General features: G+C 46.1%; 2 protein-coding genes across 2 annotated transcripts; one reads left to right on the top strand and one right to left on the bottom strand.

The window, feature by feature from the left end:
- Nucleotides 1-8,211: 8,211 nt before the first annotated feature.
- On the bottom strand, nt 8,212-11,108 carry cbln2b (cerebellin 2b precursor). Its single transcript, XM_057013827.1, has 4 exons — nt 10,865-11,108; nt 9,987-10,526; nt 9,330-9,449; nt 8,212-9,239 (listed from the first exon to the last, which is right to left on the bottom strand). Exons 2-4 carry the CDS (start codon nt 10,272-10,274, stop codon nt 9,042-9,044), a joined length of 606 nt encoding a protein of 201 aa, XP_056869807.1. The 5' UTR covers nt 10,275-10,526; nt 10,865-11,108; the 3' UTR covers nt 8,212-9,041.
- An 815-nt stretch (nt 11,109-11,923) lies between these two features.
- On the top strand, nt 11,924-24,694 carry fbxo15 (F-box protein 15). Its single transcript, XM_057013745.1, is given in 8 exon segments — nt 11,924-13,816; nt 18,855-19,249; nt 21,862-21,953; nt 22,071-22,258; nt 22,339-22,421; nt 23,079-23,224; nt 23,416-23,540; nt 23,630-24,694. Coding segments are annotated over 7 exon segments (1,071 nt in total). The 5' UTR covers nt 11,924-13,816; nt 18,855-19,109; the 3' UTR covers nt 23,927-24,694.
- The last annotated feature ends 988 nt before the right edge of the window (nt 24,695-25,682 follow it).

Below are 25,682 nucleotides of genomic sequence, written 5' to 3'. Positions count from 1 at the left end.
TGTTATACTATATGTTTTTGTTTTCTGTTACAATTAGTTTAGAAGTTAGGCATAGTATATAATCTTTAGTAGGAATAAACATAAGCAAGTCAGTTGACCCTTCCTTGACATGAATGTTGTTTAGACAGTTGGAGGCAGGAGGAGACAGTCAGACGGAAAGTGGTAGACCCCCATCGTAAAACGTGACAGCATAGTTTACTGGTGTGGATAAAGTTCCTCGGCAGGAAAATGACCTCTGACCTGGCTATCTGGGAAAATAATGGAGAAGAAGGACCGCACCAACACCAAAGGAGGCTGGAAGAAGAAGATGAGGTCATACAAGAAGAAGGACTGGATTGGACTGAATTAGCATCAATAATTTACATATGTCTTTCTATAAAAGACTGGGTCAAGGGATAGTTAGGTTGTCAGACTTCATGCCCTGACAATTGACTCTGTTGTTTGTAGGGTTATAAACTGGCCCGGAGCTCTGTAATATTTGTATCTTGAATTGATTCTATTTGCTAAATACATTTTGAAATTGGCATTTGTTTACTTGAAGTCTTCATTTAAAGAACACGCAGATTGGCAGTGACACAAGAGAGGTATTGCAGTCCAACAATATCCAGGACGGTCTCAGTCTCTCTTGTGGTCGTCTGCTCCACCAGCTCTCCTTGTTGCTCCTTGCGTTTTTTGCGGACTCACTGTCTTCGTCGTGCAGGCGCTGCGCTGACGGGCGGGTTGGCTGGCCGTCGAGCCTCCGTGCCATACGGGCATGACCAGATCACATGGCCCTCCTTCCCACAACCAAAACATTTCAGGGAATCAGTGGTGACAAAAAAAGTATAATCAAAGTCGTCCACCCTGAAGTGAAGAGCCATGTTGAGCCCTTCCTTATCGTTATTAGGGACCATTGACACCTGTCGTCTGAAGGACACAACATGGCTCAGCAGCGGGGACTTGGACCCGAGAGGAATTGACCGCATCAAGGACACCATGCGTCCGTGTCGGCTGAGCTCCTGCAACAACATATTGTTCTTAAAGATCGGGGGGACGTTTGACACCACCACCTTTTTAGCCAGGTTTGACAGGAAAAACACCAACATCAGTGCACCATTCATAACCACCCCAGCCACCACCAGCTGATCGGCCTTATCAGTGCTGTCCACAAACACCACTACCATACTGTTAATCCTGGAAGCGGACTTCACGCTTCCGTGACCCACAATCTCCCCCACAGCCAGGGCACATTCCTCCACGGACACACCGGTCGGTGGAAAGAGTTTGACGCCGTGTCTGCGGGCGAGTTTCTCAAACTCGGAGATGACCGGCATGGCAACCGTGGTCACCAAACAATTCCATCAAAGACAGTGAATAAACGACCAAAATTACAGAAAAGTGCTCCCCAATGTGATTAACACCACCCAGTGTGACAATAAAAGTCAGAAATCCGAAAATGTTTGGAAAAAACACTTATTTTTCACATTCACTCCCGCAGCCGACACACTCACCACGCTCACGCTCAGAGAGAGAGAGAGCACAAAAAGGAGGAAAAAGACAACCAATTTTCATCAAGACAGATTGTCAAACCAGATGGGGACTATTCAAGAAGTGGGGCATTGAATGGAGAGGAACTGTGATTGGGTAAATCTTGACACAAACCAGACAGTAGTGTAAGTAATAAATGAGTTTTCTCACTCTCAGGATGCTGTGTCATTCTAATTATCTTTAAATATTTCTGAATTCCACTTTTTTGCAGAATATTGAAGTATTTAAAAAGCCTCGCTGTTTGGGGGGTTGGGGTTAATTGGCAGTGGCTGCCTTTAATTTACTGGTTTAGAGAAAGCGGATCGGACCTCTTCCGTTTCAGTCTGACCTCAGATGCACTAAGCACCCCGGGAGCGCGTTCAGCTACATGTAAGTTGGTTAATTCCACCTGGACGGTCAAGAATCCAGGAATGGTTCAGCATGCTCCAGCCATTATCTTGACGCCTCTGGCAAGACCTCAGCGGAGCACATCGCCATGCCGGCGGTGATGCTGCACAAGGTTCTCCCCTAAGACGACTGGATGAAACATCCTTTAAACATGATACTGCACTGACCTACACCAAATCTAGCTCCATACTTAGTCCTGTCCCATCTCCCCCAACCATTATGCACTTTTTAGCAACTGATGCTACGCCAACCTGCAGCATAACATCAAGTTCTACCACTGCAACATCATGAAGAGCTACTTAGCACCTGGTATATTCGGCTGGCCTTGAATTTCCTTGAACACACACGACTCCACTGGTCATCTGCCAAATGACAACAGCACCTCCCCCAGTGAAATCAATAGAGCTGCTGTTTGAGTAGGACCATCTTCTTTGTGCAAACTGTAACTAAATAAATAAAAAGTAATATTATAAGAATGGTACAGGCAAAACAATTAATCAACTCTTTAAACGGTAAAGTTTTGTATGTCTGTGTGTGCGGCGGGGGGGGGGGGGGGTGTATATTGATGGTGATGTTTTCCCCCGCCTCTGCGGTGGATTCAGCACAGATTGACCTCACTTCCCCAATCTATTGAAAGCCTTGCATCTTTTTTTGCCCCTAAACGTGCCTGTAGCCTTCCTCAAGGTCCCCGTGGTGCCCGGGGCTGTGGAGAAACTGGGATGAACATGGACTCAATTCAATCTGGGCCTCCTCCCATATGTTTATGATGAGACACGGTTGACACGCTCAGGTTTTTATTTCCTTTTCCACTGAGAAATCAATTTAATTTGCAGTTATTTGTCAATATCGGAATGATTAAAAGGCTCTGGCACAGAACTGTAGGGATCGGATTTGCTTTATATGTCTCCCTGTTAAGCATTTTATTGTGAAAGACTGGGGCTCCTTAAATCCTTCCTATTTCTTCACTGTCACCACAGTCACACAACACCTCTGAGTATAGTCCCAGGATCTGAAGCTGTCACAATAAAAGCACAGGTGCATTTTAATGACAGGACAAAAATATGTGTTCAGCTGGTTCAACTAAATTTGATAAATATTCTTTGTGTGTCCTGGAAATATGAATCGCATGTGTTGGGCCGAGGAGGACATTCGGATTAACAACATTGTCCTGTAGAAACTTTCAAGGCCATCCAATTTCAAGCAACTTTGGAAATCAGTTTTGTCCCCTGATCAGAAGCAATTTCAGCTGATAAGCTGGCATCTTCACTCCTCATCGTAAATGTCCTCAGCTATAGATCGCAGTATGTGCGCTAAGCTTGTTACCCCATGCAGGCATATTACTGTCAATCTTTTAGGATGATCGTTTAAAAGAAAAGTGGGCAATTGGTAGAAATAAAGTCCTTTGCTTTTGCAACCATAAACTATGTCAACATTAACATTTGTAGAACCCTTTTTTGGATTTTTGCAGGGTGGATTTTTACTTTTAGTTTCTCACGACCTGATTAGACATCAGCAAAAGATAATTTCTTCTTAATTAAAACCAAAACTCTGATCCACAAAAGTCACAGTTTGCTTGACGGCCTCATGTAGAATGAGACAGATTTCCACATGAAAAATCACTTTCCTAAAGGTGAAGAACCTCCTTTTCACAGCCAGATCTAAATCTAGCTGGCAAGATAACACTCACCCATGTCGTGGGATTAATTACTTTTCCAGCACGCACACATCGCTCCCATTTTTAATTTTAAACTGTTTACACTCCATGGTGAAAAAATCCTCAGTAATTTTGACTTTTTTTTTTTTTTTTTAAAGTGCTTCCATATCTTGTGTTTTGGTGAATGTGAAACTGTAGTTTTTCCAAAGAGCAGCAGACAACAGCTCACAGATTCCATGGATAATAAAAAGATGTCAAATCCCTAAATATTCCCACACACATGCTTGAGAATAATCTCCAGTGTATTTACAGATATACATAAAATTTAAAGTCAAATTTAAGCGGATATTTGTCACATTTGTAAGCTCCGCCCCTTACACCTCCAGAAGAATGGAACATACTGACTCAAAATATCCGATAAGACAAAATAACTTACCTTTTTTCTGCTTTGACGGTTGAGCATCGACCTTTTTTTTTTTTCCAAAGATAGTGATATAATGACGCTTTATTACTATTTGCTGTGCTTTTTCTGCACCTTTTGCCACCATGATGCACTTTTTACTAAAGAAGTGACAGCTGCTACGACCACAACTGCATATCGCAGACTGAGTAATGCATCACATACTGTGCCTGGTAAGGCATTTTCCACTGGCAGATGGAAAAATATAACTTTATTAAAGCCAGTGTTCTATAGCTTTTCCCCAATAATCACCATAAACAGATTCTACATCCAGGCCTGCAGAAATAATCTGCCACCGTTTACATTTGCACACCCCTGAATGTGTTTCATATTCACAGAATGAATAACCTTGTGCCTGAATAGATAGGCTGTGTATTGGAAAATGTGCGCTTCAAGGTGCGGCATGCTTGAGCCCAGGCTGCACGGCTCCATGGTGCCTGCCGAGGGAAGTGTTTGGACGAGGTTGCATTTTCTTTGGGGAATTTCAGCAGTGTGGATGTTCCCGGCTGTGGCAGAAGGAATTAACAGGCTTCCTCCATTTCCCCCACCAGTACTAGCAGCACCAGCAGCAGCTTTTCCTTCAGGGATGGGCTCCTACATTGGGGAGCTTCTCTGACTGATGTTTGACTGTGCTGTGCGTCTCTTTATTTGCTTGGCAAACAAGTGAATTATTAACGACCTGCCGCCATGTTTTCCTCTTGGTGTGCGCTACGTTTCTTTCGGTCTCTTGCTATTCAAGTGTAAATGAGCTGGGTCATTGCAGAACCTTGGCAATGGTACCAATGTCCCTAAGGCGATTTCGACACAGAGGACGTTGGACCTTCCTGAATAAAAAGAGAAATATTGGACAAAAAAAGAACTGAATTCGAATATCTCAGGTTTTTATGGATCATGCAGGTAATGGCACCGCAATTTAACACAAAATGCTGTCGTTAGCATGACCGGTGAAATTAGCAGGGCCTGTTTGGAGTGGAAGCCATGGTGGAGGGGTTTAAAAATCACCTGGAGAGGTCCCGACCATTAGAAGCGGAGGTAATTTCTGATATTTAGCATGCATTCTCCTTTTAACCCGCACAGTCACATGACACATTAGAATGAGTGCCCCGCCACCCCCACACACACACATGTCAATTCAGACCAAAAAGGAAGCCCCTGCAGGTTTTCCTGTAAACAGCTTTAACCAAAATAATGCAGTGAAAGCCTTATTCCCAATCATAATCCCAAATAAGGCCATTATAGCCATGGCAGGGACTGGAGCAGAGATCAGTAATTAATAGTTTCCATTGGAGAAAAATATATTAGTGTAGGAATTGTTGGAAAAGCCTGTACCAAAGTTGGTTTCAATAACTAAGTCAAACGTCCGTTCAGAGATAATGACTTCTGATCAACTGTGCTCAGGTCCTCTGCTCTTTAATTTAGGAAGCTCTTTCCTGCCCTATCCAAATATGCTCTTTCCCCCAGTGTCTGATTGGAAAGGTTTCCAGTTCATCCCCAACAAAATCAAAGTCTGTTGTTGGAAGAGACGTGTCATCTTTGCCTGAAGGAGATCCCCCGTAGCGCCCTAACCTGATAACATTTCAATTGTACAAAACTGGCAAAAAAATATACATATAGAATAAAAAATATTTCTACAAAACCAAAAAAACAAAACAAATGATATGAAATAACATTTAAAACACAATATTTGCATCAATTTAATAAAAAGTTAAATAACATGAAAACTAAAAATAGATTTTTGATGTCTTGTGACTAAAATAAGCATTGGCAGAGATTTCTGGGAACAGTTGTAAGAATAAAAACAGCGGTCCTCGAGCAGGACCACGCCATCCCGTCAGCATCCGGCACAGACGCTCAGCGTTGGTGACATTTTACCAAACAGCCCTCATCATCTTTGAAAGTTGAGCAGAGTCCCCTCTTAAGTGGAGGCGATGCAAATAAAGGATGAAGAATCTGAGAAGAGGGAGAGCCGCAGAAACCTGTTTGGGTGTTTCCAGTCTGCAACGACCCTATTGATGGAAAGATGGGCGTCAGAATGTGCAACAGAGGATTCAGCGTTACTGGCTGAGAGCAGCTGCACAATCACAGTGGTGAGCGTTCTCGTATTAGACAACCACTCCTCAAAGACACCTGCATCCTGGGGACAAGCTCCTCAAAGAGGTCTGAGCAGGGGCAAAAAATGATGCTTTATATAAAAAGAAAAATCAGAGCCAGTTTGGGGATTTTTGATGGCAGATTAAGTTTTTGTAATTATGTGCACGTGGCCAACAAAGCACAGTAAAACACCATCTGTGCCTGCGTGAAAAAAAGGAGCACATGTCTGAAGGCTGCTTCCGCATTATAGCAGACAAACACGGAGTTTTTGCTTTGACGTAGCTAAAATTGCATCTGATATTTACTCCTATCAACAGCCTTTCCACATGGGCTAAAACCATCAAATGCTCGTGCACAGAACCTTTATTCTGAACATGACGAATGGATCCAAGCAGACTCACAATAACCCAGAAGTGCTTTTGTCTCCTTTGAACATTTGCAGTTTGCACTGATGGCCATCTTAATTGTCTGAGGGAAGCGATTGCAAACAGACTTTTCATTCCAGTATGGGCACAATTAGGACTTTATAGGCCAATTTAAAATGCTCTCCAAATCACTGCGATTTGCTGGCAGTTTCTGCTGCTCTGTGCTCTCCTATTGCTGGCATCAGCAGGCCTTTCTCTTTGTTCTCAGCTGTTGCCTTCTTATATCATACAAAACTGGATTTTCTTCTCTTTCATAAGGAGGTATAAGTCATCAAGCTCAGATTTCTGCACAGAGAATGTTAAAATATTCTCAGCTAAATGTTCCAATCCATTCCGAGGCCAATGGTGCTGGGATGTAACCCTTATTTTTAGCTGCTTTTTGAATGTTGTTTGATATAAAACAATGGCTGTTTGTGTGTCAAAAAGCCATGGATTATCATAAAGCGTAATAAGGCTCTTATCCCCTCTAGAAGCCATTACTCATAAAGTAAATACTGTCTTTCCAAGCAGGGTGATTTTGTTTTAATAAACCATATTCTTCATCTACCGGTTGCCTCTTCATCATTGATAATTCTGAAAAAATAAAAAGTTTATAGGACAATAGACCACATTCTAGTTTTCATTTCACTTCATTTCTTAGGTCACCTGTTTCAACACTGGTTTAATGCACTTCTGGCCGTGTGCAGCCTGAGCAAAGGTGTGTCACAGACTAAGTCTGAGTTTCTGCTCTATAATACAACAGGGTTTCACATGTGCTGGGTTCCCCCACAGCACATACAGTGTTTATAAAAGAGAAGTTCACACAACTGAAGAAGTCCAACAATCTGCTCTTTGGAAAGATCAGTGGCAAAAGTCACTGGGTTGCAGGAACATTGTTTTTTTTCTGGTTGTTTTTTCCATTTGTTTCTCAGTCCACATTCCGATCGACCCACGGTCACCTATGTCTGCCATTGGATTTAGCAGGCACGCGTGCTCTTGCTAGAACACAGGTTCTTTACAGGTCTAAATAGAGCATACAGAAGAAACTATATTCTGTAAAGAAATTTCGTTTTATACTTCCTTTAGGGTCCATTGTTTATGTGTGTGTGTGTGTGTGTGTGTGCGGAGGGGGGGAGTGCTTCTGTGTGTGTGTGTGTGGGGGGGGGGGGGGGGGGGGGGGGGGGTCGTGACCAAAAATGAAATAAAAATGAATTTCAACAGCGAGATTCCCTGACTACACAAGAAATGGGGAATAGTGAATTGAACTCGTTACAATTTTCCTTTCCAACACGGCCCGATAGCTGGGGCCATATCTGGGTTAGTTAGGTTAGTTAGTCACCGCCATATCTCTCTAGAAAGCGCTGCGTAAATATGCACAGGCGTCGTGCGTCCACTTGGCGGGCGATCATCAACAGCAACCCACCCCAAAGAAACAAAACCCAAACACATTTTAAACACATGTTTTTTTTAAACGAGGTTGCTCACAAGCCCGTTTTCAGCTCAAAGTATTCAAAGGCAGAAGTTGTTATCAGCCTGTTTGTTTCAACGATAAAGTGTTTCAGTCCCTCGGACAGCGACCACGGGGAAGATTCCTGCTCTCTCAACTAAATCCTTCAAACTTTGAATCAAAATTTTGTTCATTCTTTTCCACGCAAACGTAAAAGAAAAGTCGATGAATGCGCTCAGCCTATAGTACAATACAATATATTTTATTAAGCGGGACATATAGGGATTTTTCTATTATTTCCACAATGTACATTTAGTGAGCAACGTCACTGAACATCAGTCAAAGCTACGCAGATTCCGAAATGTCGAACACACAATATTGTGAATATGTATTTTATAAACTGTATAACTATTTTTTCTCAAATAAAAGGGCTGTAGTTCATCTTCGGTGGCTGAAATATGTCGCCTTTTTTAAAAACTCTTTTAATAAACTCTTCGGTGGCCTACATTTGGCTTATTTTCAGTAGCATCCAAACGCAACACCATTGACATCACAAAAAAACAAACAAAGTTCCACTCGTGCAAAAGAATTGCCTTGGGTGTGACAAAAACACCTGTCTGGTTGTCCATAATTCCACGGCTTATTTCATCTGGACGGAAACCATATATTCTTTAAGGCTATACAAACATAAAATAAAGCATGAATACGCGGTCTGTCCAGGACATCAATTCTTGTTCTCATTATTTTCTCCCGTGTCCGTTTCTCCTTGATGCCCCCCGGTTGTTTACTGGCAGAGTTTGTTTCCACAAGCAAGAAAAAAATTCCACATACCAGACAAGTGCGCGCCACTGGCCGATCGATACGTTTAATCATCCAGATTGCGTAAAAGTTGATGGATTTGATTATATGAATCTCCAAGGAAACGTTTTGACTAAGATAGCAGAGGACTGTGGGTATACAGATATTCTTCGGCTTCCTTGGCAGACAGTTAAGTTCAAAATAAATGTCATGTGTTTGACTTTGTGTTCCTCGTCGTGAGTTCCGTGCGACGGTGGGGCATCGCGCACCGGATTATAAAGGAAAGACTAGAAAGCCTGAGAAGGTGGAGTATTTCCATCCGCCCATTAAGGTGCCGCGTTCCAGCTTCAGATAGACCCGGTCCTCCCGCTCCACCATCAGCAGTACTCCGTTGCTGGCCGCCTCTCTCGTCACGTCCTGGTCCCCTGCGAACGCTGATATAACCGGATAATCATTCTGCATCAGGTTCACCTAAAGGAGAGCGGAGACGTAGCGGGTTAAGTGGAGTGGTCTTATCACTTCTAAAGTGCCATCGTGAACGTCTCTTTCATAACTTCTCACCTGTATGGTTTGTCTGTTGTACACCTTCACAACGTGAAAGCTGAAACTATAGATCCCCCTCCGCGGAGCTTGGAAAACACTTGTTTTCAGATCAAAATGGTTCCCGATATTGACTAAAACCTGTGACCAAAAAGGGCGCAAGATGAGAAATAATGCGTTTTTATTCCACCTTCATGGTTCACTTCATCTGACAGCCATGTTTAACAGATACAGTGTTTGACTGTGGCCTGCACTGCCTACGGAGGTGTTCAAATCATATTCCGGTCGGATTTTTTTTATTATTTTTTTATTTTTTAAAGAATTTCGGTCAAAATTTTGGGGTGTTTCCTTTTCAGGCCACAGTCCGAAAAGCTTCAACCTACAACTTGCAATCAAAAACCAAATCTGTAATGTTAGCTCAGCCCAGAGCCAAGACGCACATCAAAATGATTCTGCGGTGCATCTCCAAATTGTGCCAATTACGCACAACTTTAAAGAAAGCGCTTTCGCGTCATGGCTCAGATATCACAGACCATAACTACGATACTTTGTCCACTAAATATGAACTTAATCAAGGAGGTTCTTTTTTCTGGATTGTACTATTTACAAATCTGCAGATTAGAAACGATAAATCAGTAAATGATGGCTGTATTTCATAAGGTCAAGAGAAAGCCCAACCTGGTCAAAGTAGATGGTCATGGACGTGTTGCTCATCTCTGACGGCTCATGGTTGGTCCCGCGCACGGCGGAAAAAGCCACCTTTGCCCCAGCGGAGCGCACTGAAATGCCCAGTGAGGAGGTGACCCCGCCGTCCGAAGACGGGTTCGAGTCACACACGACGAGACACTTTCCTTCCAGGACGATGGGCTCCGTGTCGTTCTGGCCGAGGCAGAAAGCAACGCCGCATCCCAAGAGGAGTGTCAGAGCCAGCATGGCACAGGGTCCCGGACAGCGCACGGGCACCATGGTCGGATCACTGATCCCTTCCGCACAAACCGATAGCCCCTTTGAGGTTTGTTATAGCACTCGATCAACGGGTCCAGACTTACTCCTTTCTCCTCTTCGTTCCGTTTTCTCTCTTCCTCTCTCTGTGGTTCTCTCTCACTCTCTCAAACACCCCCTGACACACAGACGCACTCAGACCGGCTGAGACTCCCCTCCCTCCTGCGCGTCTTAGTCGATTTTGGGGGAGTATTCAGGCGCTTGTGGTTAGAAATCCTGTTAAATGAGGATGTAAATTGATATGAGGTTTCATGTCAGACAACACCGAAAATCCTTTTTTGTTTAGTTAAGAAAGCTGTGCGTAATATTTTCATGTAAAATATTTTTTCTCTTTCTAATTAAAAAAAACTCGTATGAAATATATATTTGCAATCTTTTATTAATCTGATTGTATAAAATGCTTGGTGAAATGCTGTGATCTTGCCGTTAAATCCCACTTTGTTTCAAATTACCAATCGCTTTAACCTAATGTCCAACAAAAATGAAATACTTTTCAGGTATTTCTTGTAAATAATGAATCAAAATTCGTGTTCAAAAGATTTTCTAAGACCCACCTGTGCTCTCCATCCCGCTGGTACGCGCACGCACTGTCTCCCGCAGACTGTGAAGTGAGCGCTCAGATCACTGGTGCTAAAAAGCAACACTCTCTGGGCTCCCTTTCGAGGGACAAACTCACGCCCATTCTCTGCATGCGTGCGCTGCCAGCGAGAGTCCTCCAAGGGTGCCCACAGTGGAGGAGCACACGCGTGGACTGATCGGGTTTGTTTACGCATTAATTAGTTCGGCGTTGGACGCTTAGGGGGCCCCATGAGAGCACAGAGATCTCCTGCTCTCTTGGTCCGTCATTTATATGCTGGGATTCTCTTATATTTCTCTCTGATTAATCTTAAACGAGGGGGAGTTACCTTGCCATGGCATGTCACATTCGACATGCATGTACATATTCCTCATTTGGGACTTCAAGCGACAATTTTATGAGTTCAATTAAGATCTTTGTGCGACACCTAGTGGTAGCTTTTATTACTACATCGTGAGTTTAGAATTAAAAACATCACCAAAAATCCAAATATAAGCCATTAAAAATGTCTACTTTCTGTGATCAGCATGTTTTATTCATAGATGTACACCGGTGGATCAGTAGAATATTCCAAATGCACATCACACTTAACTAAGCATGCCATTGATCAATTGAAAGCAGGTGAAACTTCTGAAAATACCCACTACAACTGACCTGCACCTCTCCATAGCATCCTTTCTTTTCCAATTCATGCTATGTCACAAGCCTTTGAAGGGCTATGTAGCAGGGCCTTATCAATGCTCTGAGCAGCTGAACTGTCTGCAAGTCGGCTTCAAAGAAAGTGAACCCTCATGTTAGACCTTTAACAAGCTGTCATTTGGCCAGTTAAGTATACTGGTGGCATTATTCAAGGCCTGACACATTGAAGGGCAAAGTATGGTCTTGGACATCATCAGGGTTATGAAGATTTGCCAGGGAGAGACTAATATACTGTATAACATCTTTGTAAATTCATTCACAAAATAAATAGTGCACGCTTTATTTAAACCAAATCTCAGTGAGTCACACTAATCCTTCGCCCCTTTTCCCACCACCATTTGACAAATCTTGCACTGTCACATCTGACTGACAAACCATGCAGAAGAGTGACATCAGGTATCCGAGAGCCACAGCTGACCTCGGGCCTGCGAAGGGACATGCAGCCACAAAAATCATCAAATGTCAAACTTGCAGAGGGAGGAGATGTGGCCTAAATGGCATAACCATACCAGTCTCTGCCATTGCCCTGAAAGGGGTTTCTCTTCCATCAGGCAGGCTGATTGGCCAGACTGACAGGAGCGTTATGGTTATTTTCCCTGACAGCCAGCAGAGCCTGCCGGCATCCTGAAAAGGGGAGGTCGATCATGTGATGGGTCTCAAGAGCGACATCTTCTTCATTGCAAATATGGGAGCTTATCATCTACAAAGGCAAATTTTGCATTGTCATTTTTATTTTCCAAAATGAATCAGTGTGTTCAAGGTTCCAGTCCTCTCCCCTATGCTAATGCCACCATATGTCTCACAAGGTCTAAAATATCCACTAAAGTGGTTTGTGTCCATCTGTCCGCTCGTCCATCTGCTCGTGTGCGATGAGAAGCGAATGTTTTGAAATGGGGTCAAACTCCTAAACAAGTTAAGTGTATTTCTCCAGCAGAGCACTGGAGTAAACGTCAGAGCTACGGATTTGTTTCATGTCTCCTCTGTTTCATCAAGAAGTTGTGACCTCTATCTGAGCATAACAAGGCAGGAAAGTAGCTTCAGTCTTCCCCATTTGGCTTTTACACACCCAGAAAAAGGTTAAAGCAGGTGGTGGTAAAGTGTTTGTGTTCATTTAGTCTGCAGGTGTGAGGAACATCACATAGGATATATGCTGAAGGAATTTGATAGTGATTCTTCGGATAAAAAAGTAAAAAAATAAAATAAAATGGTTAAAATACATTTGTCATTGTTTGTGGGGCTACACAACACATCACAAATCTTTTGATGTTAAATATCCAACATAAACACATTACAAAGACTGCTGGATATGCAGTGCTATGGCATTCCACGTTTCATGCACGCACGCTTTGCACTGTTGCCCTTTTGTTGCGGGTCTGGGACGTACATCCCTGCACAGACCTGTGCAAATAGTGAGCAGGCAATGGGCCCAGAAGATTAGAGGGATATGTTGAACAGTGACGCTCAGTCTTTTTGTAAAATGTTTTCTAGAATTCCAAAGCCATTGCAAAATAGATAGAAAGGCGTCCATCTGATCTAAAGAACAGAAGATGCTGACCCAAACGTCGGCTCCTTCGTCTTTGATCAGTGACAGTTTTGTCTCAGAGATTCTGGTTCATATTTACTAAAAACAAAGATTTCCTCTGATCATGTTTCCCAGATATGTGCTTCTGACCCATGTTTTTCCTGGTCTAACAGCCAGAAACACAGCGATAATTGTTTTCCACAACAGCTTTGGAGATTTACCTGCCTCCAATAGGATGGCTCCATGAAAACCTTTTTTTGTGACGGGTATGGTATGGACCCAAGTGCAGTACACAACAGGCAAAGAACTGATGATCAGTCAACAGGTTTATTAACTGCAATCTGGCAAACAAAGAACAGTTCGAGGGCGGGGCAGTGGACTTGGTCGAGGCAGGCAAAAGTTCAGTAACCGGGAGGCAGGCAGAATCAGGCAAACAATCCAGAGGGAGACCGGCTGAGCTCGTGGTCAAAACAGAAGACAGAGTTCATTTACCGGGGGTCAGGCAGAACAGGCAGGTCGTAAACAGGCAGGGTCGATTCCGGGAAGACAGGCAGGTAAACGTTGGAAGGTCATGCATAGCAGAGACAATCTGGCACCGAGTGAGTCTGAGGCTGGAGAATATATACTGGTAGGTGAACTGATTGATGAGTGAGGGCAGGTGTGTGATCAGTGACTGAGGGCAGGTGTGTGATCAGTGACTGAGAGCAGGTGTGTGATCAGTGGGTGTGGTGTGAGCAGGGGAGTGGAAAAGAACTGAGTCCATGGGCTGGAGCAGAGTGTGACAGAACCCCCCCCTCAAGGGACGGCTCCCGACGTCCCCAAAAAGTCCCATGAGCCAGGGTGGGAGGAGGGGGAAACTGGAAGGCGGGTTCGAATTCCTGAGAGGAGGACAAGGTCACCTGCAGATCTCCCGTCTGCGACCGGGAATCCTCCTCTGGCTCAGGAGCAGCAGTAGGGCCGACAGCACGCACCCCTCGACGAGGGAAGCCCCTGATCATGTCGTGAGAGGGCTGATCTGGATGCTGCCGATGAAAGTCACGGAGGAGCTGTCGGTCCAAAATGTGACGAGCAGGAACCCAAGATCTTTCCTCTGGGCCATAATCCTCCCAGTCGACGAGATACTGCAGGCCTCTGCCACGAACACGGGAGCGGATGATGCGGCGCACAGCATAGGTGAGTCCCCCATCGACGAAGCGAGGAGGAGGCGGTGGAGGAGCAGCAGGCACCAGAGGGCTCTCTCGGACAGGCTTGACCCTGGACACATGGAAGGTTGGGTGAACCCTCATGGACCGGGGAAGTTTGAGCCTGACTGCCACAGGATTGATTATTCTTTCGATGGGGAACGGTCCGATGAACTTGGGAGCCAGCTTGTTGGACTCCACCCGCAGTGGAAGGTCCCGGGTGGAGAGCCAGACCTTCTGGCCCACCTGATATTCTGGAGCTTGGGAACGATGACGGTTGGCAGCAGAGGAGTAGCAGCCAGCAGTCTTCAGGAGGGAGGCTCTGGCTCGGGCACAGGTCCAACGACAGCGATGGAGGAAGGCTTGAAGGGACGGGCAAGAGGCCTCCTTCTCCAGGGCTGGGAAGAGGGGTGGCTGATACCCATAGGCACACTGGAAAAGAGACAGGCCTGTGGCAGAGCTTGTCAAAGTGTTGTGAGCATATTCCACCCACAACAGCTGCTGGGACCAGGAAGATGGGTTCTGGGTCACAGTACACCGAAGGGCTGTCTCCATCTGTTGGTTCACTCTTTTAGTCTGGCCATTGGATTGAGGGTGGAACCCTGATGACAGACTCGGCGTGGCTCCCAGCAATCTGCAGAACTCCTGCCAGAACACGGAAGAGAACTGGGGTCCCCTGTCTGAGACCACATCCACAGGAATTCCGTGGAGACGGAAGACATGGTCGAGGAGGAGTTGGGCCGTCTCTTTAGCTGATAGAAGCTTGGGTAAGGGGACGAAGTGAGCCATCTTGGAGAAGCGATCCACGATTGCAAGTATGGCCGTCTTCCCCTCAGATGGTGGCAGACCAGTGACAAAGTCAATAGAAATGTGTGACCAGGGACGATGCGGCACAGGACGTGGCTGTAGAAGACCGGACGGGGCCTGACGAGAAGACTGTTCCGGTTGCAGGTAGGGCAGGCATTGACATATTCCCGGGTGTCCTCCTCTAACGAGGGCCTCCAGAAGCGTTGCTGGAGGACGTCACAGGTTCTCTGGATCCCTGGATGACAGGAAACCCTAGAGGCATGAGCCCACTGGAGCACTTCTGACCTTAGGGTTGCAGGCACATGCAGGCAATCTGGAGGGCAAGCAGTGGGACCAGCCTCCCCCTCTGTAGAGGTTCTCACCCTCTCCTCGATCTCCCACGTCAGGGATGCGACAACACAAGGAGACGGTAGAATGGTGTCTGCAGAGGTAGCTTCATCCCCCTCCCTCTGAAACTGGCGTGACAATGCGTCTGGTTTGACATTTCGGGAGCCGGGTCTGTAGGAGAGGGAGAAATCAAACCTGGTGAAGAAGAGGGCCCATCGTGCCTGTCGGGAGTTGAGCCTCTTTGCCATCTGAATGTATTCCAGGTTCTTGTGATCAGTCCAAACTAAGAAGGGCTGCTTAGTCCCTTCAAGCCAGTGTCGCCACTCCTCCAGGGCCAGCTTGACAGCCAGAAGCTCCCGATTGCCAATGTCATAATTTCTCTCGGCCGGTGAAAGACGCCGAGAGAAGAAGGCACATGGATGGAGTTTCTGGTCACCTGCTGCTCGCTGAGACAGGACTGCACCCACTCCAACGTCGGAAGCATCCACCTCAACAACGAACTGTCGTTCAATCACCGGGACCTGGAGGATGGGTGCTGAGCTGAACCGGTTCTTCAGGGTCTGGAAGGCAGAGTCTGCAGCGTGGGACCAGCGGAAGGGACTCTTGGGGGAGGTCAACATGGTGAGGGGAGCAGCAATGGAGCTGTAGTTCCGGATGAAGCGTCGATAAAAGTTTGCAAAACCCAGGAAACGCTGCAGTTGCTTACGGGTCTCCGGAACTGGCCAGGACTTTACCGCCTCCACCTTAGCCGGATCCATCTCCAGACGTCCCTCGGCCACAATGTAGTCAAGAAAGGCCACCGACTGGGTGTGGAACTCGCACTTCTCGACCTTGACGAACAGCGAATTCTCCAGGAGACGCTGCAACACCGTCCTGACATGGTGAATGTGATCCTCAAGGCAGGTGGAGAAGATAAGAATGTTGTCCAAGTAGACAAACACATATTTGTTGATCATGTCCCGGAGGACATCATTCACCAAGGCTTGGAAGACAGTGGGGGCATTGGTGAGACCGAATGGCATCACCAAATATTCATAATGGCCAGTGGGGGTGTTGAAGGCCGTCTTCCACTCGTCCCCCTCCCTGATGCATACGAGGTGGTAGGCATTACGAAGGTCAAGCTTGGTGAAGATCTTGGCCCCTTGAAGTAGCTCATAGGCAGAGGAAATGAGTGGTAGGGGATACCGGTTCTTGATTGTGATGTCGTTGAGACCCCAGTAATCGATGCAAGGGCGCAGGGTCTTGTCCTTGTCCACAAAGAAGAATCCTGCCCCTGCAGGGGATGAAGAAGGGCGTATGATTCCTGCAGCCAGGGAGTCCTTAATATAGCTCTCCATGGCCTCCCGCTCTGGACCAGACAGAGAGTAGAGGCGCCCCTTAGGAGGTGACGTGCCAGGCTTCAGATCAATACCGCAGTCATAAGGGCGGTGGGGGGGCAGCGAGGTAGCTCTGGTTTTACTGAACACCTCCCTGAGGTCGTGGTACTCCGCAGGGACTCTGGCCAGGTCCAGGCAGGTGCTGGGGAGCGTAGTCTGGCGCGGCATTGATGCATCCCGAAGGCAGACCTGGTGGCAGAAGCCGCTCCAGCTGGGGATAGTGGCTGTGGTCCAGTCGACGTGCGTGTTGTGTTTGCGGAGCCATGGAAAGCCCAGGATCAGAGGAATGTTGGATGAGGGCAGGAGAAGAAACTGGATGGTCTCATGATGGTTACCAGAAATCAGCATGTGAACAGGGGCAGTCTGGTGGGCAACCGTTCCCAGAAGATGACCATCCATGGCCCTGGCAGGAATCGGTGGGTTGAGGGGAATCCTCTCTAGCCCGAGCTGCATGGCCAACCCCTCGTCCATAATATTGCCATCGGAACCAGAGTCAATGAAGGTGGCCAGGGTGTGAGAGTCATCGGCGAGAAGAAGCTTGCCTAGAAAAACGGGGCGTTTAATCTGAGGGGAAGATTTTACTCCCACATGACTCACCAGGACTTCCCCATTTACTGGTGAGCTCTGCCTTTTAATGGACAGAGAGATAAAATGTCCATGTTGCCCACAGTACATACAGAGGTTCCCCCTCTGGCGACGCTGACGCTCCTCTGGTGTGAGTCTGGTGCGACCCAGTTACATCGGTTCTGGGTCAGCAGGAACAGGGGCCGAAGCGGAGGGGAAATTCAGGCAGTGAGCTGCCATGGACGGTGCGGGGTTCTGTCTCCTTTCTCTTCTCCGGGCCCTGACACGGAGATCCAGTCGAGTGCTGAGCTCGATGAGTTCATCCAGTGAGGCAGGTAGAGGGTAAGAAACCAGTTCGTCCTTGATATATTCTGCTAAACCATGCAGAAAGGCATCCCGGAGTGCAGCCAGGTTCCAGTCACTCTGACGAGCCTTGGTCCGGAAGTCGATGGAGTAATCTGCCACGGACTGATTCCCCTGCCGTATGGAGAGGAGCTCCAAAGTGCCATCTGGACCTGCAGCTCCCAGCCCAAAGATCTTGCGCAGCTCCTCCGAGAAGGCCTGGAATGAAGCACAGGCAGGAGTCTGCCTCTCCCACTCTGCAGTTCCCCAGAGGAGAGCTCTTCCTGTCAGGTTGCTGATGACGTATGCCACCTTGGCTCCCTCTGTGGCAAATGTGTGTGGCTGCAGACTGAAGAGCAGAGAACAGGAAGTCAAGAAGGGACGACAGAGCTTGGGATCCCCATTGTAGCGCTCTGGGGCCCCCAGCCGGGGTTCTGATATCATCCTCGGCAGCGCTGGAACGGGAACGGGAGCAGGAGGTGGAGGTGCTGGTGCAGAGACGGTGGCCTCTGCAGAGGAAAGGGTGGAGGTCAGCTGTTGCAGTTGAGCTGTGAGGGCTGTGATGGCCCTGGCTTGGGCCTCCGCAGCTTGTCGGGCATGGGCAGCCGTCTCCTCCAACCGCTGCTCATGAAGCATGAGTACTCCCTCGATTCTTTCAAACCGATTCCGTGGTGACGGTGGTTCTGCTGGGTCCGTGATTGGCCATCGGAACCATTGTACTGTGACGGGTATGGTACTGGTGCACCCAAGTGCAGTACACAACAGGCAAAGAACTGATGATCAGTCAACTGGTTTATTAACTGCAATCTGGCAAACAAAGAACAGTTTGAGGACGGGGCAGTGGACTTGGTCAAGGCAGGCAAAAGTTCAGTAACCGGGAGGCAGGCAGAATCAGGCAAACAATCCAGAGGGAGACCGGCTGAGCTCGTGGTCAAAACAGAAGACAGAGTTCATTTACCGGGGATCAGGCAGAACAGGCAGGTCGTAAACAGACAGGGTCAATTCCGGGAAGACAGGCATGTAAACGCTGGAAGGTCATGCATAGCAGAGACAATCTGGCACCGAGTGAGTCTGAGGCTGGAGAATATATACTGGTAGGTGAACTGATTGATGAGTGAGGGCAGGTGTGTGATCAGTGACTGAGAGCAGGTGTGTGATCAGTGACTGAGAGCAGGTGTGTGATCAGAGGGTGTGGTGTGAGCAGGGGAGTGGAAAAGAACTGAGTCCATGGGCTGGAGCAGAGTGTGACATTTTTACTATCAACAAAGCATATTTACAGTCGGTAAAAGTCTTTTAAGCATTGAATCTGACGTAATACTTTACTTCCAACGTAGCTCTTTGTGGTACAAGCAATACACCGCAGAGTTTGGAGAGACCAAGAAGCTAAAGCTCGAGTACACAAAGATGCCCGACTGTGCCAGGGACTACTGGAAGCTGAGCTATTTCAAGAGTGTGGCCTCACGTGACCTCGACAGGTGGAGTAGACATCTTCAGCGTGTCAGCTGTCACACGGGGCTGCCCGGTGACATGGAGCTAGTCCTTCGGTGAGACCCAGAAGCCTCATAGTGCTTCCTTGTGCCTGAGACACCAATAGTGTCCACAGAAGAGCACCTCAAACACTGGGCCAGATTCACCAATATGTTCTTAAGAATCTTCTTAGATTCTTTCTTAAGTTGTGATTAAGAAGTTTTTTAAGAAAACCCTACGTCGGATTCATCAACGCGTTCGTAAGCCCCAGAATTGTTCGCAGCTGTGTTCTTAGATTGATGAATGCCATCTGTTCGTAAGTTGAAAGCGCGTGCCAGGTGAGTCTAATTAACATATGATTAGCATAAATCACCGCCCACTAATGCCCATAAAAGGAACTGCAGCAGGACCCTGTAGACAGAGCAAAAAGCAGCCAAATGCCCAAAGCGAAATGCCCAAAGCTTGCCTCTCCACGCCTGATTTCTGACGCCGTGTTGAACAATCAAGAAAGGATGGCTAACATGCTTGATAAAATTGCCTCAACCCTGATGACTATAGCCAACACGCTTAAAGAAATCAACGAGAATGTAAAAAAATAAGAATGTAAAAAAAATAAACGTGTAAAAGCTGTGCTCGGATTGTGACAATAATGCATTTTATTCACAAACGGGCAATTAATCGCGCTCGAACGTGAACCACGTGCCCGCATCATTGCGTCAGGACGCACATCCTCACGGGGTTGTGGCTCTGTCCAAACACATCCAGCGCCCCTTTAACATGCCGATGGTGCGTTCAATGGTGGAGCGACTGCGCGGATGCATCTGATTGAATAAAATTTCCTGTGGAGTCTGAGGGTTGGTCAGTGGTGTCAACAACCAGAGCATATCCTCGATCCCCTAATAAAATAAATCAAGATAAAATCAAATAAAAAGACAGTTTTGGCATGGTTTCCAATTTGGTTGATTAATGTTAAGTCATTGGCACATTTACGTAATTTTAGAATTCTCCGTAAATCACCAAAAATAGGAAATAAACAAATAAATAAATAAATATGACATAATTATCATTGTAATATTGAATTTTATTGAACTGCACAAGAGAAGAAAACCCAACCATACCAACATGTCGGCACTGAAATGTGCGCAAGAGTACTCCTGAGTGTTCGTAGGATGTGTTCTTACCTACGAATAAATCCAGGATAAGAAGAAATTGGTGAATGCCACAATCTTCGTAAACTGTTCGTAAGTGGAACTTAAGAACAAATTTGTTCGTAATAACGCTTCGTGAATCTGGCCCACTCTTTTTTTATATTTCCTAACATATAAAATAGATTGCATCAGCTTTTGCTGTCTTGATATCCTGTGGACGCCACCAGTTTATGAAGGACTCTTTATTGGCAGTTGAGGAGGAGACTTTGTTGGGTTAAGTGGAAGAGTATGATGACGACTCCAAATTGAAGCCAATGCAAAAATGAGCAGCGTTTCTGCTGTGTTTCATTGGTTTCCTAACCTACCGTGGCAATCTCCTCAGATATTGCCACCTTTAGTCCAGCCACTGGTGTGAGAAACAGCTCATTATTCCTCCAGGTATTCCCTCAGTTTAACAACTGGATTGAAGCCGCGGGAACATGTTCGCAGCTGGCAAAACTTTGGTGGCCCTTTGCTGTAAGGAAATGTCAAGGTTAAAGACGGTGGCGGAGAGTTCGGGCTGCCAGCAAATACAGTGCAGTTTGTTCTTTCGTTCTGCACTTAATGACACTTTCTTATTAAAGGCAAGGGAGGAGGTGTCTGTCTGAGCATAGCGTCTGCTCAGGGGTTAGCGAGCAGACAGGAGAGAGCTCCCTTGCTGCTCCCCGACTGCGAGTTCTTGCTGGGTTTTTATAACCTCTGATTACAGGCTGTGCAGAACTCAATTCTGAGTTGTGCGGCAGTTGTGCTGCAGATGGGAAGGTGAAATAATTGTGCTCCTCGCTGAGGCTGTCTGAATTGTTGAAACAAATTACTGAGCCCCCCGCCTCATCTGCAGCATGCACACATCAATCCATGTGCCCCCCCATACAGTTCCTGAGGGCTCCCTGTGGGGGGGTTGTCGGTTAGAGGCATGAAGGAAGGCGGAATTTACTTGGGTAATAATCATTTCGCTGTATCACACACACACAAGGCACGGGGGGAATTCCCCCTGGTCGTCTGCAACCTCCTGGGCTGCTCCAATTTGGAGCTTTGTTCCTCCACTCAATTGATATTGGATGGCGCCTCGGCGAGACACAGTCTTCATCACGGTGGGGGCGACCCTGAATCATAGTTTAGACAGAACTGGATCAGAAGATTTGTCACAACAGCTGGTTGTTGGGTCGCTGCCTGTTATTCCGCTCCTCTGCTCAAAAGAAGGTTTAATCCTTACAGGAATTTTGCAAACATGAACTCAGCTGTGTTGGCTCTGGAGTAGGTCAGCTGAAAGAGATGAGTTGAGAGGCAGCAGGAGGTGGGTAACGTAGAACCCCAATGGCGCAGCATTCTAAGATTATTTTATGGTTTTCAAATCAAATCAAAAATTAAATCAATCTTTATTTTTTAGCATCTTTTACAATCAAAATTGTTTCAAGGCACTTTCCAGAATCCCAGGGCCTAACCCCAGACAAGTTTTGAAGCGTTGCCTCAGTGCCAAGAGCTTTCCTCTTCTCTCGCCGCAGAAAGCTGCACGTCACCTGGGAGCTGACGGTCTGCGATAACAGTGGACAGAAGACCAGACACAATCTGAGCTGGGCCCGCTTCTGTGGAACCAGTGTGGCACTCTGCTGGGGTGGAGGAGGCCACCTGCCTGACCTGGAGCAGATTTCCAGCTTTCTGCTCCACGGCGTCCAGCGGATCGCCCTCAGGTGCCCGGGCCTGGAGCCGTAAGACAGCGACGGCAGTCCATATCTTAGATTTTCATCTTTCCACCATGGAAAAGCCCCCATTTCTCTCAGGCCGTCCTCTAGGTCCTTCATGGTGGAGGTGAATCTCTCAAAAAGCCTCCAGCTCATCAGCGAGGACAGACTGGTGGAACTCCGCCTGCTGGAGTCTGGCACCGTAGTTGGCCTCTGGAAGGTAAACATGATTCCACGCTGATGTCATCCATAATCTTTAGGGTGGATTCTGCATGTTTTACTCGGCGGCTCTCTGTGCAGAACGAGCAAGCTGTTGCTTTCGTCATGTTCACCCTTCACTTCCATAAGCTGGTGGAAAAAATCGTCCAGGGATCGTCGCTTTGGTAGGCTGCACATGAGGAGGAACCTTTCATGCATGCGCTCACACGGCGTGCAGAGAATCACCTTCCACTTGTTAAGGCTCAAATCGCTGCGGGATCTAACTGATGCTGCTGATGTGACTCATAATCCCACCCAGCATGGTGGGATCGGAAGCATCAGCATCGCTGTCACCTTATTTTTTGAGTCCAGAGAGCCAACCAGCCTCATTTTTTAATCAAGAGTTTTCATCTCCTGTCCTTCATCAGCCGCACCAACACAGCTGTCTGGACTGTGGACGGGTTTAAGAATATATTTTTATTGCTAAGCTGAAGTGGCATATGTTTCAGTGTGTAATAAATCACTTATGTTCATGTGAAGGTAATAAATTATTGCTATTGATTAGTTCATTTTTTATGGGATTAACATGGGCTATGTCAAAACATCTCTTACCTTCTTTCGGGTTTCTTTTAGAACATATTTAAGCATCCAGATTGAATGGATTGCTGATGTGATGAGTAGTTAAGCAACAATGAAATATAGTACGACCACAGCGCCCCCATCCGGCGTTTCTGTGAAATGACAACGTTACACTTGTATCCAACAAAAATGTTTTTCTTTCCTACTTAGTAAGACTCATCATCACTCACTGCAGCTACTAACATGTTCTTTTCTTCCTGCAGCCCATACACTGAACCCACATTCAAACCCCCTTTTGATGACATCGACCCTGAATATGGTCTCCATGGTTACCAGCTACACTTTGTTCTCCATGACACCGTATGCGAGCTCATGTCTGGAAGCTACTCCAGTCTCTTCTGCAGTAAAGGTAATTTATTTATAACTTTCTCATATTTCAATGATTATGTCTTATCCAGGTCATTCATGATACAGTTAAAAAAATCTTTCATAATTATCACACCTTTCATTGTCATAAACCTGTTCATGTGTATATTGCTGTATATGTATTGTCTTTATATTTAGATAAACCACTGACTCTCAGATGCATTATTCCAACAGCTCAGATCTGTGATGGCCTGGTTCAGTTGACTGCCATCAATGGCGTTAACCTGGGGCAGCGCACGCTGCTGTCAGGCAACCTTGCCCTCCCCTGGAGGTGTGGTGCCCTGCAGGGCACGGTGCAGGTATGGCAGTCTGCTGTTGGCCGCTGGCACGCTGTGAAAGCATGGGCAACAACATCCTGCATCTTTCAAACTTCTGGTTTTGATTTTAGAATGGTTGCATAATGAGTCTGACGCTCCTGGATGAATTTCATAAACCCTTCTGGTGCGTCAGCTCTCCCATTTCCATTGTGCCGGGCCAGATGCCAGTGCGCAACGACTACGCTGGTGATCCTTTCTTCGCCTGGTATGAGGACTCGGGTGGTAAGGTCGAGATGCAGCTCGCATAGATGGAAAAACAGTTTTCCCTCGTGAGCTTAGTCGTCTTTGTGCCTGTTGGAAAAGTGAACAGACGTTTTGGTCGAGATTACTTAAGCTACGATAGTACCATTTCTGCACCAATTTCTTAAATAATTTGGCAATGTTTTATTTATATAACATGATATCGATTTTAGTGGACAAAAGGCCAGTTGGCAAGAGAGCTGGTGTATCTATTCACTTTAGCTTGTAGCTCATGGCTATATTCAGGCCTCCCTGGATCTGCCTGACTTAAAATGCATTGAGTTGGTGAGATGTATGATCCATCTTGGGGATCGCAGTCACCATCATTAAAAGAGGTCTGCCACACTGCAGACCCCAAAGCCAGGCTGTCAAATGTATTAACACTGGGGGAATTCATTTTGCAAACTTTTGAATGGCTTCAACCTCATTTTCTTAGCCCTCACAAACATCTGACCAGCAAATCAAACAAGTCTGTGTTCTGTGTGCTTTTACATCCTCCTCCACTGGAAAAAGATTGATAAATCTCTGACCGGACCTGGACAAAAGGTCTCCCTGCACATGTAGAAATGCATTATTAATGAGTAAATTATTAATCATGGGAATCATGCAAGCAGAAATAATACATGGGCTGGGTTTAGAGTCTAGGGATGTGGATATTTATCACCATGACAACTGAATGGAACTTATCTGTTCATACAATAAGATGCTAAGTACAGTAGCTATGTGTATTTAAATAACAGAGCCATTTATCACCCCCACTGCCTCATATTTGAACTGCATGTCTTTTTTTAAGGCCTATTTAAGTATTTTTCTCAGGCTGCAGAATGTGTTGTTCCTATAGAAATGTTCTTGTCCTGCTTTGAATGTTAGCAGTCCCATTAAAGATGCACATCTGTCGTCTTTGCTTGGAGCTTTTACTTCATTTGGCAGTTTTTTTTCTTAAATTTCTGCTTTATTATCAGTTCCTGAATCGCTTAGGGAAATGAGCCAGAGGAGAAAAGCAAAGGCATCAGATTTTTACTCATTTCTAAATTGAGACAGAAACATGATGAATTCCAAAGCCATTGCTCTGAATTATTACCAGCATTTAAAAAAAAAAAGAAGAAAAAAAAAACATTTTTCAGGCCGCGTCCTCTTCAACTTCCCCACTTTAGGGCCAGTGAACGGCCATATGGCTGTTGAACGGCAACGTGGATCGAGCACACACACGCATGCACACACATACATACACATACAGGGAGCAGTTGGCTGGATTGCTGACTTGGACACTTAATACACTGACAGATTATCTAAAATTGGCCGTTACTGGGACTGAAGGATGCTTACCACATCAGGGTGTTGCAACAGATTTCCATCACTGTGACCTTCCTACTCCTCCTGTCACATCAACTGCTGCAAACAGCCAATCCTTCATGCTTCCATTTATTAGAAAAAGCCGGAGCCAAGGGTATTGTGGGCAGGATAATGGACTCACCGGAACATGGAGTCACTTATCCAAATGTTTAAAGCTGGCATAATGGCTTAACAGAATGCTGCATATGGGTCCAAGGACCATGTTCTGTCCCTGTTATTTAGGAAAGGTTAAGATTGGTGCCGAAGATCTGTCTTGGATCAGCGCGGATGTTACCCTGACAAATTTGATTGACACAAGTCAGCACTGAAATAATTCATCTTTACACAACCATCACATAAACTCCTTAAACTCGATATATAAATACGGGAATGTATTAAATTAATATAAAGTTACTGACTCTTTTAAAGTTTTTTATGCGTGCTAATCAGTACTTATGGTAGACCACGTGTAACTTCTGCAGATGGCCAGTAGGTGACTCTCTTGAGTAGTAAGAGTAGGAGAGCAGCTCTAGTCGTGTTCATTCTTTAACA

This window comes from Takifugu flavidus, chromosome 17 (genome assembly GCF_003711565.1).
Source record: "Takifugu flavidus isolate HTHZ2018 chromosome 17, ASM371156v2, whole genome shotgun sequence".
Taxonomy (NCBI): Eukaryota; Metazoa; Chordata; class Actinopteri; order Tetraodontiformes; family Tetraodontidae; genus Takifugu; species Takifugu flavidus.
The sequence above is the reverse complement of the archived record's forward strand: the minus strand, read 5'-3'. Positions and strand labels throughout refer to the sequence as shown.

Bases quoted from the DNA above. Each gene is read 5' to 3' on its own strand.
- cbln2b (XM_057013827.1), bottom strand. From the start codon at position 10,274: ATGGTGCCCGTGCGCTGTCCGGGACCCTGTGCCATGCTGGCTCTGACA. The intron at 9,450-9,986 runs GTTGGGCTTTCT...TTTTGGTCACAG, and splicing joins TGACCATCTACTTTGACCAG to GTTTTAGTCAATATCGGGAA. The intron at 9,240-9,329 runs GTGAGAAGTTAT...GCTCTCCTTTAG, and splicing joins ACAACAGACAAACCATACAG to GTGAACCTGATGCAGAATGA.